General features: G+C 51.7%; 1 protein-coding gene across 2 annotated transcripts in view; it reads right to left on the bottom strand.

Moving 5' to 3' along the window:
- The window catches only part of LOC119971632 (N-acetyl-beta-glucosaminyl-glycoprotein 4-beta-N-acetylgalactosaminyltransferase 1-like), a 1,002,314-nt gene that overhangs the window by 280,179 nt on the left and 703,506 nt on the right, over positions 1–18,629 (bottom strand). For both annotated transcript variants that reach the window (XM_038807455.1, XM_038807457.1), the window contains one exon: positions 3,171–3,249. In XM_038807455.1, the coding sequence (XP_038663383.1) occupies positions 3,171–3,249 (79 nt within the window). The remainder of the gene's footprint in view (positions 1–3,170; positions 3,250–18,629) is intronic.

The following is an 18,629-nucleotide window of genomic DNA, read 5'->3' as shown; positions in this document are numbered from 1 at the left end:
CACCCAATGCGGGGCATGGTCAGAAATGGCTATCGCCGAGTACTCAGCGTCTACTACCCCCGCAATCAGCGCCCTACTCAAAACAAAGAAATCGATCTGGGAGTAGGCCTTATGCACATGGGAGAAATATGAAAATTCCCTGGCCCTCGGCCTCGCAAACCTCCAAGGATCCACCCCTCCCATCTGGTCCATAAACCCCCTCAGCACCTTAGCCGCCGCAGGCCTCCTACCCGTCCTGGAACTGGATCGATCCAGTGGCGGATCCAGCACCGTGTAGAAATCCCCCCCATTATCAGGCCCCCCACCTCCAAATCTGGAATCCGGCCCAACATGCGCCGCATGAAACCCGCGTCATCCCAATTCGGGGCATATACATTAACCAGCACCACACGCTCCCCTTGCAGCTTGCCGCTCACCATCACGTACCTCCCGCCGCTGTCTGCCACCACACTCGACGCCTCAAACGACGCCCTCTTCCCCACCAGGATCGCCAGCCCCCGGTTTTTTGCATCCAGCCCCGAATGAAACACTTGGCCCATCCACCCCTTCCTCAACCTAACCTGATCCGCCACCTTCAGGTTCGTCTCCTGAAGCATAGCCACGTCCGCCTTCAGTCCCCTCAGGTGCGCGAACACGCGGGACCGTTTGACCGACCCATTCAGTCCCCTCACATTCCAGGTGGTCAGCCGGATCGGAGGCCACCTGCCCCCCTCGACTAGCCATCACCCTTCCGTAATCCGCCACGTGCCCGCGCCCCCCGCTCAGCCCGTTCCCCACAGCGACAGAACCCATCCCGACCCCCTCTGCACGCTCCAGCTCCTTCTTGGCCATTCCAGCAGCAACCCGGTAACCCCACCTCTTCCCCCCCAACCCTCCTCCCCCCCCCAAGATAGGGCCCCCCCCCCCCCCCCCAGCTGCGTAACTCCAGTCATTGTATTTCCGTAAGTCAGCCGACTCCTGCTGACCCCGGCTGCTCCCGCCACCCCAATTACCCTCCCCAGTGTCCCCCAACCATTGCCCCAATGCCGACCCCGCCCCCTGCTTCTCCAGCGCGGGAGAGAGGCCCACGCCCCCCAACCTAAGCCCCGCCCCCACGACCCAAAACACGGGAAGACAGGCACATACCCAACAGGGCCGCGAACCCCACCCAAACCCGCAACCAGTGAAATAATAAAAATCCCAACATGATATGATAAAACACCCAAGTAAACAGGTAACAGTTCCGAAAAGCAGAAAAGAAAAGGCAAGACAGCAAAAAGAAACATCGTCCAATAGAACCAACAAGAGCGAAAGGATATCAAGGAGGACAAAGCCTCCGGGCTGCGTACAACGTTTCCCAGCCCCCAGTTCAAGTCCAGCTTCTCTGCCTGGACAAAGGTCGAGGCCTCCTCCGGGGAGTCAAAATAAAGTTGGCGGTCTTTATAAGTGACCCACAGGCTTGCCAGCTGTAACAGGCCAAACCTGACCCCCTTCTTGTGGAGCACTGCCTTCGCCCGGTTAAACCCAGCCCTTCTCTTCGCCACCTCCGCACTCCAGTCCTGGTAAATCCTGATCTCCGTATTCTCCCACTTACTACTCCTCTCTCTCTTCGCCCAACGAAGCACACACTCACGGTCGACCAAGCGTTGAAATTGGACCAGCACTGCCCTGGGCGGCTCATTCGGCCCGGGCTTCCGCAGCTGCACCCGATGGGCACTCTCCAGCTCCAGGGGTCCCCGGAACGACCCCGCGCCCATCAGCGTGTTCAGCATCAGGACCACGTAGGCCCCCAAATCCGAACCTTCCAGCCCCTCCGGGAGGCCCAAAATCCGTAGATTCTTCCGGCGGGAGCGGTTCTCCATCTCCTCCATCTTGCCAACCATTTCTTGTGAAGCGACTCCACCTTCACCGCCAGGCCCAGGAGTTCGTCCTCATTCTCCGAAGCCTTCTACTGCAGCTCCCTGCAGCCTGAGCCGTCTGAGCCGCCCCGAGCAGTCCAGCGGTGCCCTCAACGGCTCCAGGATCTCAGCTTTTAGTTGCTGGAAGGAGCGCAGCAGCAGCACCTGCTGCTCCCTCGCCCACTGCTGCCATGCTGCCGGTTCCCCGCCCGCCGCCATCTTGTCCTTTTTGCCTCCCACCTTCTTCTGCTGCAAAGTTGATTTTCTGGTCGCTCCACTTCTAGTCCAGCCCATCCACCGGCCGCAAAGCACAAAGGCTGCACTCCCACCCGGGGAAAAATCAAATCAGCGCCGTTGCAGGCCCTTAAAAGAGCCCTTAGTGAGATATTTTCCCAGTTGTTCTCTCTGCTGCTAGAATTCAGCTTTCATAAAGGCCCTCAGGTCAGCTTGAAGCCTTTAAACTTGCCCTTCCCCGCCTGCATGCTGGAAAAGGCTTTTGTCTCTCTGCTGTAGCTGCAGCCAAATCTTTCACTGTTTCCGCGGGTCTGGAACCAAGAAACATACCATCCCTGGGGGAAAGTACTCCTCCAACATTCACCTATGCTTTTTCATAAAAATTCCACGCCATATTGCTTAAAAAGCTCTTTTCTGTAACCTTAGGCAGGAGCTGCCGTGTGTGTGACCACTCACTCCATGGTGCACACCGGAAGTCAGAATCGCTGTTGTGAGTGTCTCGGACGATTCTCTGGCTGGCGCGGCGCAGAACTCGACAGGGCCGTTCTCGCCGGTTGGGAGAATGGCGGGATGGGCGTTGGACCGGCATCGCGTGATAAAATTGTGCGGCCGGCGATTCTCCCAACCGGCGCGGCATCGGAGAATCACACCCCCTGTATCCTAACCCTTGGTGACAGAGATTGTACCCATAGCAATGCACTGAGCTATCTCATTTACAGACTTTCATGTCAACAATCAGCTGGCAGTTCACACATGTAAAGTATTTCATGTTTGAAGTATGACACTCAAACCACACCGAAAGTTCTCATGTTAAAAGAGACATGAATTGATGACAGTCTTGCCACCCAATCAGTATTCTGCTTTAACGCTTTTAAAAGACTCTACTCATTAGAATGTTAATCGTTAATCTTAAATATCAATCTTGGCAGCCAAACAGCTAATTGATAAAGCACTGAGATAATCAAGGCATGTGCAATTAATCAATTTGATACTGGCTTGTCAGTGATTACCTTGCCAATGAGCTCCTATTCAAGAAAGTTACCAAGTTAATTTACTTACTCCAACTTCCACGTGATCTGATCCCTTATCATCCTGCTTGTGAAGCACCTCAAAGTAGTACCTTCTTGCAGAAATAACACTGTGGAGAAAGGAAAAGCACTGATCAAGACATTTTTATAAGCATGGGCCAGATTTTCGCTACTGTGGTGTGTAGCTCAAGTCCAGAAGTTTTCTGACTGGGCAGCCCACCTTGGTTCAAAGGACCCTGTTAGACCTAACGTTCGCTGTGAGGTGGTCGAGCCAGATAGAGGTGACACCACTAATCCCAGCGGTGGCCTTCTTTGGCTCTCTGGGGCACTGTCACAGTTGATTTAGAAGTTATTAGGCTCTCTATCCCTCACCCCTCACAGCCCTCATCAGAACACAGAACGTCCAGTGCAGAAGGAGGCCATTCGGCCCATCGAGTCTGCACAAACCCATTTAAGCCCTCACTTCCACCCTATCCCCGTAACCCAATAACCCCTCCTCAACCTTTTGGTCACTCAGGGCAATTTATCATGACCAATCCCGTAACCTGCACATCTTTGGAGTGTGGGAGGAAACCGGAGCACCTGGAGGAAACCCATGCAGACACGGGGAGAACGTGCAGATTCCGCACAGACAGTGACCCAGCGGGAAATCGAACCTGGGACCCTGGCGCTGTGAAGCCATAGTGCTATACATTTGTGCTACCGTGCTGCCCATGCTGCATTAATTCCCTTCTTCCTCCTAAGCCAACTCAAGCCCTGCACCCACCTCACAATTACCCCATCATACCTCCATATCCATTCAGTTAGGATGCGCCATGGGCAGACCTCAGGAGCCATGTGGCGATGAAAAATAAACTTCTAACTATCTAAATACACTTCTCTGTCTTACAAACTTTATAGTGAAAATAACCCCATTCACACCTCTTAAATCTCAAGTGCTGAATCTCTGATAAAAGCAAACTACTATTCATACCCTGCACCAAAGGGTAATCCTTTAATATCCTCTTTAAACAGTCAATCAAACTGTGAACCTAGAACTCCTGAAAAGCAGTGATCCACATGCCCACAGTTCATTATTTTTACATTTATTTTTGATAAATTCCCTTGAAGACTCAGTGGTCAATTACACTGCCCAATGAAACAAAAGCAGTTGAAATTCTTAACCTTGATAAGCGTTCATTGACTCTTGTCTTATATGAATATTGCATGAGCTCAGGATTGTGCTCAGCTGTGACTGCCTTCAATATGGAGCAACCTGTTCAGAATCATACATGAAAAGAACTGCCACTTGTTTGAGATATCACCTGTGGACCCCAGTAGGAGCAGTTACCTTTATGGAGAAGACAATAAAAGCAATGGAAGATGAGAGGTATGTGTGTGTGTGTGTGTGTGTGTGGGGTGGGGGGGGGGGGGGGGGGGGAAGAGAGAATAGTAGAGGAAGGAGCGGTGGGAAGAAAGAATTCAAGAAAATAAATAATCCCAGTTTTTGAATCAGATTTAACAAAATTCTCTCTCGTTACACCCAACACAATACACGGTCCCAATTGCAACTTTGAACATTTAATCTGGTAATCTTAGGGACTGCACTGGGAAAATATCTTTAAATGTGAAAGCTAATGGGAATGTCATGTGAATATAACCATAACCTTTAAGAACATGACATTTGAAACAAAATCGATTACAATTTGTATAACTGCAACACACGGCTGCACTGAAGGGTCTGTTGAGCTCTGATAGTATTGGATTGGGGCTGCCAGCCAATCCATACCACAGCGAAAGCCTCCCAGCATCAGGCTTTTAAACAAAAAGCCACTTTCACAGCAGCAGCTTCTCAAAGACTATCACCGCCAACGCTGGTTACTGAATGAAGTCTGAAGCTTACGGTCAATAAACCTGTTCCTATAAGACATCTTGCTGGCAGTGGGACAGAGCTGATTTCTGCTGTGCTCCGCTCGATGTTAGTGCCTGTGCCAGCTTCAGATTAAAATTGCTTATTATGCGCATCACTGCAATTGAACTTGAGCTAATCGTACTGAGAACCATTTGACTGGGAACAACTCACATTCCCTGGACACAGTTCTTTAACCCTGGACTTAATTGTGTTTGATGGCGAGAGAAATTAAAATGTAATAAACAGGTGTAGTTTAATCACTGCATAATGCCTTTTAAACTAGCCTTTCCATTAGAATGAGGCAAAACTTAAATTGATAAAGCCGTAAAAGCTATGCTGTAGGTGAACTAGTGATGTTATAGGTTAACATTGGTTCCCTTCCACTTCGCCATTGTCGATTTGAATCCAGGCCAGACTGATGAAATAATGATATTTTTAAAATGAAAATAACTTAAATGGTTGCAAAACATCTGCAGAACCAAAGGGAAAAATAACTTCCTGTTGATTGAAATTAATTTGATCCCCTTACACCAGCAGAAGCTGGGAGGCAAATGCAGAGGTAAGCAGAGTTGACAAAAAACTTCTCTCCCCAGGTTAGGGTTGAAGTGGAAAAGGGTGTTTCACTCTGCATTTAATCTGTGAAATACCTGACCTGGACCTGGCAATGATTTAAAGGTTTACATTATGAGGATAGTTTGTGTAAACTTGGCTTATTTTCCCTGGAGTTCAGAAAATTGCGGCGTGATCTAATTGGCGATTTTAAAATGTTAAACAGATTCAATGGGGCAAATACAGAGAACCTATTTCCTCTGGTGGGGGAAGCAAGAACAAGGGAACGTAACCTTAAAATGAAAGCTAGGTCACTGAGGAGGGAAATTATAAAGTAGATTTTCATGCAAAGAGGAGTAGAAATATGGAACTCTGTCCCTAAAATGACTGTACAAGCTGGAACATCTGGAGCTATACAGGCTGAGATTGACATATTTTGGTTGGGAAATGGTTTGACGTCAACATTCACTTTATTGTACAAACAGTACAACTAGTATTCCCCATCTTAATTTCCATAGATCAAAAAGCTCACCAATCTCTTCTCAAAATTTATCAATATAGTCCATTGTATTGAGCTGCTCCCCTTACAATGAATCCCTTAATCAGAGGGATGCATAACTATTTTTCAGCAGGATCCATTCCATCTACAACCTCTAAAACTATGAATTAAAGGATACAGAAAGTTAAAAGTTTCCCTGTGGTGCTTCTCATTGGGTATCCAAGGTTCAGACACACTGGAATGGATTCTCCGTCCCACCACGCCTCATTTCTGTTTCATCCCCACTGGCGGGATGCTCCGTCATGCCGGCTGGTCAATGGGGTTTCTCATTGTGGGGCAGCCCCACGCTGTCGGGAAACCCCTGGGCTGCCGGCAAAATGGAGCATCCAGCCGGCGGAGAATCCAGCCCACTCGCTTCTGTACATTAGAACCCCACATCACCTTAAACATAGAATAGAATCATAGAATCACTACAGTGCAGAAGAAGGCATTTGGCCCATCAAGACTGAACGGACCTTCTGGAAGAGCACTCTGTCTCCCACCATCCTATGACCCTATCCCCACGCATCAATCACGGCCAATCAACCTAACCTACACATCTTTGGACAACAAGAGGCAATTTCGCATGACCAATCCACCAAACATGCACATCTGTGGACTAAGGGAGCAAATCGGAGCACCCGGAGGAAACCCACGCATGGGGAGAACGTGCAAACTCCACACAATCACCCCAAGGCCAAACTCTAATCCAGATCCCTGGCGCTGTGAGCCAACAGTGCTAGCGACTGTGCCATGGGTACTACCCTGACAGTGCTTGATTTATTGCTGTGATGTAGTAATATATTTTATCATAAAATGATATATTTTGTCACTGATGCAAGGTTAAAGTATTACAAAGGAAGAGCCTATACAGATATCTTTCCTAACCATTCTGAAAAGGCTACTTCATGTACAAGTAATGTTCTCCTTCCTGCTTCGAAACCTCTTATTCTCAAGTTAATTACATGGGCGGGATTCTCCGCTGCCGGGATTCTCCGTTTTGCCGGCAGCCCGGGGGTTTCCCGATGATGTGGGGCTGTCCCACAATGGAAACCCCATTGACCGGCCAGCATAACGGAGAATCCTGCCGGCAGGTCGGGGAAGAAATGTGGCACGGCGGGGCGCAGAAACCAGCCCCATATGTTTGTTACTCTAATTCACACAGAAAATCTGCCGTTTTAGCTAAACTATCTGGCTTTTTTTTTGGTGGAAAGGCAATGGGACAGCCCTATCCATCTGCTGCTGGGAACCTAATGTAATCCTCATTCATTTTTCTGAATTGCAGGGCAGCACGGTGGTGCAGTGGTTAGCACGGCTACCTCACGGCGCCGAGGTCAAAGGTTCGATCCCAGCTCTGGGTCACTGTCCGCGTGGAGTTTGCACATTCTCCCCGTGCTTGCGTGAGTTTTGCCTTTACAATCCGAAGATGTGCAGGGTAGGTGGATTGGCCATGCTAAACTGCCCCTTAATTGGAACAAATGATTTGGGTACTCTAAATTTTAAAAAAAAAATTCTGAATTGGGCATTTGTCATGTGGGCGAGCTTTCCCGCTACCAAGTGGGAGTGCACTGCTTTCAGGAACGGAAACCGTTGTATTAATCCTGTGTGGCAACACAAATGGTAGAAAAGCCATAAGTATCATGGAAATTCATTTTGACTTAAGGCCTCAATCAAGGGGCGGAATTATGAGCCTGCACTCGCCACCCGCAGGATCGGCAGCGAGGGCAGAAAGACTTGCGAGAATCGGGAAATGGGATTCTCGACGGAGGCGTCCCAAGAGTCATGCCCACAAAGGGCGACGACCTAATTTTCTTAAAATTTCATACATTTAATAAAATTATGTCCCCTCACTAAATATTCAAACCTCACTGGCGTGATGTCACATTTACAACAGGTTGGGCCAGGCGTGAGGCAATCGATGGAATTCCTCCGGGGCGCAGAAGTAAGTAGAGTGACGGGAGGGGGGGGGGGGGGGGGGGGGGGGGGGCATGCGCAGTCAGTGCCATGGCACTGCCCCAGCACAATTTGACACTGTCAGGAAATAGTGCCGGAACGGACACTAGTGCGAGACCCATGCGTGAGGGGTTCTTTGATGTGTGGTGGGCAGGGGGAGAGTGGAGATTTGGGTGAGGGGGAATGCTGGTGATGAATGTCGGGGGGCATGGCGGAAGAGTCCCGAAACCACGGTGATGTGTGCTGAGGATGTTGAAGCTGGTTGGGGCGCTACCTATAAACCACGCTCACTCTGTTTTTTTTGCCAACGAGGTTCAGGATTCCGTGAGAAAACTCTGGTCTGTGGAACTAGAGAGTGTGAGTCTGACACTTTGTCAAATTCTGGTAAGATTCTGCCCAAGGTGAAGGTCTTCAGCAGGAGGTGGATCTGATGGTAATGGAAAGAGATGTTGCTGCTCGGCCTTCATTTTCCATTGTTAGTCCAGGAGGCTGCACATGGTGGTTGCAGAGAGCAATGGTTAAGAGGGTCTGCATGGAAACCGGGTGTCAGATTTTCAATTGTCCGCGGTGTCTGGATCAGCTGCGGGTGCAATTTAAAATGAGATTCCTTGATGTAGTCTCGGTCTGAATGCCGTCAAGATACACCATAATTTTCAAGTGGAGGGTAAAGGTTGCTTGTGTATAATACGCAGTCCATTAAGCTCCTAAGAAACTTGTAAACAGCCAGAGAGGCGAGGAGGGATTTTCAAAGGTCAATTCAGCAAACCTAAAAAAAGTCTGCTACACATGGGGCTGAATTTTCTGCTTCCCGTCGCCAGCAGCGAGAACTGCAATCGGGCAGAGGATTGCGTGCAATGGAAAAATCGCGATTTGCACCTGGCGCCAATTGCGACCCCATGCTCCGCAGTGCCCCGCTGCCAACATTTGTCAGGTTTGTGCCCTGCGCCAGCAAGCCAATGCAAAAGCGTCACTTGCATGGATTTAAATCTAATTGGCAGGTTGGACACATCATGCTCCACCCCTCTCAAGTAGGACTCCCGCAGGCACAAATTGGTGCAACTACTTACAAGCAGGGCCTTGCTGTTTGGGGGAGCGAGGGGGTAAGAAACCTCTCAATACTCTCAAAACTTGTCAGGCTTGCTGGGGGTGGCTGTCTGAGCGGGGAATGACTTGGTACTAAGTCAGTGGTCTTGGGGTGTCCCCCTCGGGATCAGGGTGGCCTGGCTCAGACACTATTCTCCAATGTGCGATTTAAACACACCTCTCTGGGGCTACTTATAGGTTTCTGACTGTTCACACTGCTGATTGGTCACTGGATCCGGTAAATGTTCAGAGAGCCTCTGTTGACGTGGGGGCCCACCCAGGCTGTCCCTCTGGAAACCCTCGTACCCAGTGGTATCATCAAGGGGATGAACGTGGCCATGCCCAATCATTGGCCCACCAGTGTTGACACTCCTCAGAAGCACAGCCCCATAGCAGAGAAAGCAGGGAATTTTAGCAGAGCTCACCCCAACCAACATCACCTGCACCATGGCCTTTGGAACCCTCCCTGGCACACTGCCCCTCTCAGTGCAGAGGCCTCACCAGTGCCTCTTCCCTCAAGATCACGAGCTGTGTCCTCCTGCTGAGGCTGGCGGCACTGACTGCCTCTGCCACCTCCGTCTAGGTAATGTTCAGGAGGGCGGGCTTGATCCTGCGGCCCACCCTGGGGAGAGGGTATCTCTCCTCATTGGCATTGAGCAATGGGTTCACTTCAGACTCCCAGACTCAGGGGTCAGGGTCTTCACTGAGACATCTTTGTGGCTGCAATGAGTGTGTGAGGAGTGGTGCGTTAATAAGCAGCTCCAACTTGTCAGGTTCTTTAGTGCTAATTCCGGTCCCAGTGGTTACACTGTCTACTGGGCCGGCGGTTGCTTTCAATTCATGCCCTCAAGGTGCTGGCCCATTTGCATGTTCTGAATCACGGAACGAAAAACGCACCCTGATGGAAACGTGAATCACACACTATTCAGTTCCGGCGGAACATCTCCCAAATGGAGAATTCAGCCAATAGAGTCCACAGCTGTCAGATTCATTGTGGGCAGAAGTGAAAGTTTGGTTTTACTTATCGAAAGCAGTCAGTTCATGGGGCACCTGCCTGGGTACATTACCTTTAACTTGGCCGTATGGCCATATTTCTTTGCCTTAATGCTGCTGACCTTCTGAGGAACCATCCTGCTCTATTTGGCAAGGCATTGGCACACCCGAACAGGGCTGCCATCTGCTTTTGTTGCTGGTACTTTTCCAGGTGCTCCAGCCTCTGGAAATGCCTGGCGCCATAAATTGGATGCCAAGCTTGCCTCCTGTCCAATTAGGGAATTTTGCATTTCAAAATAGTGTCGCTTGAGTAATGTGGTGGTGCACAGGGTTAAAACCCACAATTCAGCTGGGCTTCGGATTCCAAGACCAGGCTTTGCCTCCCCATCAGCATGATTATCTCGTGGTCAGGCGAACAGCAAGCTGACATGATTAGGCAAAGGAAAATGAGGTAAAATGGACAAAATCAGACGGTAGTCAATTATTTACATGAGCATAGAAATGTAATTCCCCCCCCCCCCCCCCTCCAATCCCTGCAGTGAATATATGAGGACACTGAATTCTGTTTCTCTTTGTGTGTTTGCAGTATTTGATGAATCTCTCATCAGATGCTTCTCTCTCTCTTCTAACTCTGTTGTCAACAAAAAAAACAATTGACCTCATCATCCTTGCAGACCAACACCTGATCTCCAAGTTTTGTTTCCTCTCCAAAAGCCTTTAATGTGTCATTGCCTCCAAAATCCAGAAGCTCCATGGGCTATATTCTATTCCTATCCCCCACAGGGGGCAGCATGGAGAAGGCGGGGGTATAAAATTGGGCAGCATGGCAACAGCACGAGGCCCCACAGATATTCAACCTGCAGCATTGGGGAGGTGTTGATTAGTTGGCATGTCTGTTGGGCTAATTAGGGCTTTAACTGGCCAAATACTGGGGCAGAAGAAGCCCAACAAGTGTGCAGTACAGGCTGAGCGACAGGGGCGCCTACTGTTCAGCCATCCTAGGCCAATTGGAAGCTCCCTGCAAAAGGTATTTCCTTCTCCCTCCACACACGCACCCCATCCTACCCTGTTAATCCAGGCCCCGAGGGCCCCTCTTTAGAACCCACCAGCCAGGCTCTGGCAAAATCCTGAACCTATCTGACAGTCTAGCTGTCATCAGCACCTCCACTTTGAAACAGCCTGCAGTCCTGATGGCACTGCTGGGCCAGGACAGCTGACACTTGGGAGCTGGTAGCTCTCAGTGCTGGGATTTAACTCCGTTGGGGGTAGAAGCCCCATTGCAAGCCAGTTAAAGGCCTGAAGGCTGTTGCTACAGGGTGAGCTGGCCAGCTGACATTTATGCTCGGGTAGCAACCCCACCCTTCTGTAAAATACAACCCTATGTTTGAATCCAACAATCAGAGGCTGGATTCTCCGGTTCCTCAGCCGCATATTTCTCGGCAGCGTGCCGTTCACTGGTGACGGGATTCTCTACTCCGGCCGCTTGTCAATTACATTTCCCATTGAAGCCATCCCACACCGCCAGGAAACCGGCGGGAACGGAGAATCCAAACGGCTGGAGAATTCCGGCCTGGTTTTCCACCACAGTACCGAAACAGCTCTCATCAAAGTTGTCATGAAATGCAGACACACACATATGATATACAGGCAGGCACAGACAAGCAGCTAATGGACACAGAGAACAGGACATGACCAATAAGCAGGCAGGATACAGTCAGACACGAGGCACTCATACTCCGCCTCTTTCCACTGATGAACATCTAGAGAGTCAGTCAAGGGTGCTGTTACAATCTCACACCTCCACCACGTGGCTAAGAGCTAGTCTGGTTCAGTCAGACAGAGTAACCACACTTAAGTTACCAGAGAGTCGAACTCACAGAGAACTGTGCTAACTGTGCTATTAGTTCAGTAAACCTGATTGAACTAACTTCAAGGTCTGGAGTATCTTTCTGATCTAAACTGCATCCAGTTGCAGCCAATGTTATACCAGTGTACCTACCACGACAAAAGTCACAAATGAAATCCGATGTAACTGAGACAGAGGAAAACTATCCTCCTCATACGTCTTGGCCTATCCACTTTGACACAGTTGACCACACCATCCTCCGTCAATGCCTTTCCACTGTCCAGCTGTATTGGACAAGGCTCACCTCATTCTATTCTTATCCATCTAATCATAGCCAAACAATCATTTGCAATAGTTTCCCTTTCTGTTCCCTCACTATTCCCTCTGGTTTTCCCCTAAACACCTGCCCTTGGCCCCGTCTTCATATCTCAACTTGGTGACATTTTACAAAAGCAAGACTTTCGCTGGGATTTTCAAGCCTCATCTTAGTGAGACACACCAAAGAAGATTCGGATGTGTAAAACCCCACCCTTTAGTTTTCACATGTAGCACAAACCCCAGCACGTCAGCAACACAAGGACAATCTTACCCGAATAACGAAAGATCTATATTTTTATTTAATGCAATCAAACCATGTTAAATTCCTTATAGCAGATTAGGTTTTGAGATGGTGAGGCAAATGGGACTACCAGATTCAAGGTAAAACAAAAATTATGTTCATTAAAAATGCAATTAAAAGGCTTAAATCCCTGTTCATGAATAATAATATTAACAAGAGCTTTTCAATGCAAATTCTGCTTGATGGTGCTCTGAGTCAGTCACTATCTGTCTGCAAATTCAAGGCTACACCAGCCAGCTGTAAATTGTGGAATTATTTTAGATGTTTCAGAAGCTGATAGGGACACACAACTGCAAATTAGAATATCATTAACACTGAACAGAACAAGATCCCTTAATAACTGAACAACCTCCAAACAGAGCAGCAGCACATCATTTATGCCCCAAACTCCTTTAAAACATGTCCCTCCATCGACATAGTCCCAGATGGGTGGAATGGTATTGAAAGGACAAGAAGATTGCTGGCTCTTAACATCTGTACTAAATTGTTGAGACAAGTCACATCAAACGACTGTCTGCTAGTCAAAGTTGAAAAACTGGTGGCACGATTCTCCAAAATGAAGACTAAGGGCGAGATTCTCCGCACTCCCGACGGTGCGGAGAATAGCGTGGCTCGTAAAATTTTATGGCCCTGCTGTTCCGGCGCCCTCCCGCTATTCTCCCCCCCCCCCCCCCACGCCCAACTCCCGACACGAATCGCTGCCGCCGTTTTTTTTACGGCCGGCAGCGATTCACAGCTGATAGATGGGCCGAGTTCCCAGCCCTTTACGGCTGTTTTTATGAACGGCAAACACACCTGGTCTGGCCGTTCGTAAAAACGGCCGTAAACACTCGCATTTTATAACCATGGCACCGATTGGCACGGCAGTACCACGGCCGTGCCAAGGGTGCCATGGGCCCGCGATCGGTGGGCACCGATCGTGGGCAGCGGGCCCGATGCCCGCGCACTATTTGTCCTTCCGCCGCCCCGCAGTATCCATTCGCGGGGCGGCTGAGGGGCATCCCAGCCCGCGCATGCGCGGGTTTCGCGCAAATACGCGATGACGTCATCCGCGCATGCGCGGGTTGGAGTCTTCCAATCCGCGCATGCGCGGCTGACGTCATATGACGCGTCAGCCGGCGCTAACTCGGGCAAGCGGGCTTAACGAAATTCGTTAAGCCTGTGATGCCGGAGCTTACGGCGTCGGGCTGCTAGCCCCGACCGGGGACCAGAATCGGTTCCCGGTCGGGAAGGGGGGGGGGGGGGCTGGCGTCAAACCCGCCCGGATTTGACGCCAGCCTTACGATTTCTCCCCATATGGGAGAATCTCGCCCTAAGTGTTTGTGCCGTTGTGAACGCCAGGGGACTTCTTCAACGCTCTGGCCCCAACGCAACATGAAGCGAAACAAAGAAGGCCTGGGAGCGAGAGGCCGGCCCGCCGATCAGTGAGCCCCGATTGCAGGCCAGACCCCATCGGAGGCACCTCCCCCCCCCCACAACCCTTCGCGCAGAGTTCTCGCCAGCAGCGACCAGGGGTGGACGGCGCCGACAGGACTCTGCTATTTCCACGCAACCCATACGGGCCAGAGAATCGGCAGCCCGGCCGCGGACCGCAACCGGCTACGCGCCGAACGCGCCGGTTCAAATGGCCTCGGATTCTCCACACCTTGGAGGAATCACGCGCCGGCATCGGGCACGTGGCGCGGTTGCGGCCATTCTCCGGCCCAGCGCGGGGCTTGGAGAATCGCACCCAGGGTTCTCAGGGTGATGTCTGCACTGATTCAGCATCACTCCGTTGCTCTCCAACATTTTGCGCTCTCTTAAATCTATCAGTTTTTCAAAACTTGTTCCCTTCTCCGAATAATTTGACTTCAAAAATAGCAGAAACGGGACTTCCGGTTGCGGCTATGACCAGCTAAGTCGCACATTTGGCAGCTCCTGCGACAAAGGTGTTTAAGGGCCGATTGGAGGGCCCCGACGGTACTGTAAAGACGAATCCCGGTGGGGGAAGGCTCCCTGAGGAGAGTGAGACCAACTTTATGGTCGGTACTCGGAGTGGGGCGACAAAAAAAGCAGCAGCAGCTCCCCGAAAAAAGCGGGGGAAGAGGACCAAAATGGCGGCCGGTGGCGCGCTAGAAGATTGGAGAAAATGGGCGGAGGAGCAGCAGGCCGCTCTCCTCCGGTGTTTTACGGAGCTGAAAGTGGAACTCTTAGAGTCCATGAACGCGACGACCACAAGGCTGATGGGGGCCCAGGCGACCCAAGAGGCGTCGATAAGAGAGCTGCAGCAGGAGATGGCGGTGAGGGAGGAGGAAGCCACGGTCCTCGTGGGAAAGGTGGAGGTGCACGAGGCACTCCACCTGAAATGGCAGAGCCGCTTTGAGGAGCTGGACACTCGAATGAGGCGGAAGAACTTGAGGATCCTGGGCCTAGCAGAAGGCCTGGAGGGGCCTGATCTCCCGAAATATGTAGCGGAGATGCTGAGCTCCCTGATGGGAGAGGGGGCCGGTCCATCGCCCCTGGAGCTGGAAGAAGCATATCGGGTCATGGCTAGGCGGCCTAGGGCGAACGAGCCCCCGAGGGCGGTGCTGGTGCGATTCCAGCGTTTCTGTGATCGGGAGGAAAGTGCTGAGGTGGGCCAAGAGGGAGAAAAGCAGCAAATGGGAGAATTCGACGGTGCGGATATATCAGGACTGGAGTGCGGAGGTGGCAAAGCGGCGGGCCCGGTTTAACCGGACGAAGGCGGTGCTGCACGCAAAGAGGATCAAGTTCGGAATGCTGCAGCCAGCGCGTTTGTGGGTCACCTACAAGGACCAGCACCATTACTTTGAGACCCCAGAGGAGGCATGGACTTTTGTTCGGGAGGAAAAGCTGGACCTGAACTAGAACTTGGGAACGCCGGCGGTCGAGGCCGCCCGAGTACCCTTGACTGATCAAGTGGCCCATGTGTTTCTTAGGCCAGGTCGGAACTTGGTTAAAGTTGATGGATCGTTTGGTTTCTTTGAAACTTGTGTTATGGGGGGTTTCTTTGTTCCTTTTTGTGTGTCTCTTCCCGTTGCCAACTTCCCTTAATTATTGTTGTTGTAGGGGGGGCTTTTTTTTTTTTTTTTACTGCTTTTTGATCTGTTCTTTAAGGGTTATGGTTACTGTTCTGTTCGATGGAGGGTGATGGTTAAATACGTTATTATTGGGTAGTTAGTTAGTTATGCAGGCATAGTTATGTATTTATGTATTTATTTGAGATTTGTTATTTATATTGTTATATTGTTAAGTTGGGGAGGCGGGACGGGGGGGGGGTGCAAGTTGGTTATGCGTGTTTTCTTTTTCTCTTTTTTCTTCCTCTCGTTTTAAGGGGGCTTTTTTATGGGCTTGGATGGGGACGGGGGTGGAATTGAAGATGGCGGGGTAGGGTGTGGCCGGGCGAAAGCGCGGGCTTTCCCCTGTTTCCCGCGCGCGGGACGGAGGAAGGGGGAGGAGAGAAGAGTGGGGTGTGGCCAGCAATGGCGGCTTTTCCCGCGCTGAAGCGGGGTCAGAGAGGGATGGCAAGGGGGGGGGGAGGCCCCTCCCCCCCCACATCGGGAGGAGTCGGAGTGTGGCAGGGGCAGCCGGGTCAGCGAAAACCAGCTGACTCTCGGGAGTACGATGGTGGATACACCGCGGCTAGGAGGGGTCCTAGCCAGGGGGGGGGGGGAAGGGGGGTTAGGGGGGGATACCGGGTTGCTGCTGGAAAGGCCGAGGACGGGAAGGGAAGAACGGGAGGAGAGAGGGGGAGGGGCCATCGCCATGGGGAACGGGTCAGAAGAGGAGGGTCGACCCGGGGCGAACAGGGGACAGGACATGGCTAACAGACAGGGGAAAGGGACGGGTCGCTCCGCGACCCGGTTGATTACTTGGAACGTGAGGGGGCTGAATGGGCCGGTCAAGAGATCAAGGGTTTTTTCACACCTAAAGGGACTGCAGGCGGATGTGGCAATGTTGCAGGAGACTCACTTGAGAGTAGTAGACCAGGTACGCCTGAGAAGGGGGTGGGTGGGACAGGTGTTCCACTCAGGCTTGGACGCAAAGAACCGGGGGGTGGCGATTTTGGTGGGAAAGAGGGTGTCGTTCGTGGCGGCGCAGGTGGTAGCAGATAAGGAGGGTAGGTACGTGATGGTAAAGGGTAGGCTGCAGGGAGAGAATGTGGTGCTGGTGAATGTGTATGCCCCGAATTGGGATGACGCGGGTTTTATGAGGCGCCTGTTGGGCCTCATTCCGGGTCTGGAGGCAGGGGGCCTGATCATGGGGGGGGACTTCAATACAGTGCTCGACCCTGGGCTGGACAGATCGAGTTCCAGGACGAATAGGAGGCCGGCAGCGGCAGAGGTGCTAAGGGGGTTCATGGAGCAGATGGGGGGGGTAGACCCTTGGAGATTTGGCAGGCCAAGGGCGAGGGAGTATTCTTTTTTCTCCCACGTCCACAGGGTGTACTCCAGAATAGACTTTTTTATACTGAGCAGGGGGCTGATTTCGAGAGTGCAGGACACGGAGTACTCGGCCATTGCGATTTCGGACCATGCACCACACTGGGTAGAGGTAGAACTGGGGGAAGCACGGGACCAGCGCCCGTTGTGGCGCCTGGATGTGGGGCTGCTGGCGGACGATGAGGTGTGCGGAAGGGTCCGGAAGGGCATTGAGAGATATCTGGGCACGAACGACACGGGCGAGGTGAAGGTGGGGGTAGTCTGGGAGGCCCTGAAAGCAGTGATCAGAGGAGAGCTGATCTCCATAAGGGCACACAGAGAAAGGAAGGAGAGGCAGGAGAGGGAGAGACTGGTGGGGGAACTTATAGAAGTGGACAGGAGATATGCGGAGACACCAGAGGAGGGGCTGTTGAGGGAGCGGCGCAGTTTACAGGCCCAGTTTGACCTACTGACCACTAGGAAGGCGGAGACGCAATGGAGAAGGGCACAGGGCGCGGTCTATGAGTACGGGGAAAAGGCGAGCAGGATGCTGGCACACCAGCTGCGCAAGCGAGATGCAGCCAGAGAGATTGGGGGAGTGAGAGAGAAGGGAGGGAACGTAGTGCAGAAGGGGCAAGAGGTGAACGGGGTCTTCAGGGATTTCTACAGGGAATTGTACCGGTCTGAACCGCCCAGGAGGAGGGGGGGAATGGAGAACTTCCTCGATAGATTGAGGTTCCCAAAGGTCCAGGAGGAACGGGTGGAGGGGCTGGGGGCGCCGATAGAGCTGCAGGAGCTAGTTAAAGGGATAGGCCAGATGCAGGCGGGGAAGGCGCCGGGGCCGGATGGGTTCCGGTGGAATTTTATAAGAAGTATGTGGACTTGGTGGGTCCAGTGCTGGTGCGAGCCTTCAATGAGGCGCGAGAGGGGGGGGTTCTGCCCCCGACAATGTCACAGGCCCTGATCTCCTTGATCCTGAAGCGGGACAAAGACCCTGTACAGTGCGGGTCCTACAGGCCTATCTCCCTCTTGAATGTAGATGCCAAACTGTTGGCAAAGGTCCTGGCAACCAGAATAGAGGATTGTGTGCCAGGGGTAATCCATGAGGACCAGACGGGGTTCGTAAAGGGACGACAACTTAACACAAATGTCCGGAGACTGTTGAATGTGATTATGATGCCAGCAGTGGAGGGGGAGGCTGAGATAGTGGTAGCACTGGATGCGGAGAAGGCATTCGATAGGGTGGAGTGGGAATACCTGTGGGAGACGCTGGAACGGTTTGGGTTTGGGGAGGGATTTATCAAGTGGGTGAAGCTGCTGTATTCGGCCCCGATGGCGAGTGTGGTTACAAACGGGAGGAGGTCAGAGTATTTTGGGCTCCATCGAGGTACCAGGCAGGGATGCCCCCTATCCCCCTTACTATTTGCATTAGCGATCGAACCGTTGGCGATGGCACTGAGGGGTTCAGGGGGGTGGAGAGGACTGACAAGGGGAGGGGAGGAACATCGGGTATCACTCTATGCGGATGATTTGTTGTTGTATGTGGCAGACCCGGAAGGGGGAATGCCGGAGGTAATGGAAATACTAGCGGAGTTTGGGG

This window comes from Scyliorhinus canicula, chromosome 9 (genome assembly GCF_902713615.1).
Source record: "Scyliorhinus canicula chromosome 9, sScyCan1.1, whole genome shotgun sequence".
Taxonomy (NCBI): Eukaryota; Metazoa; Chordata; class Chondrichthyes; order Carcharhiniformes; family Scyliorhinidae; genus Scyliorhinus; species Scyliorhinus canicula.
Note: the sequence above shows the minus strand (reverse complement) of the source record. Positions and strands in the feature narration are given on the sequence as shown.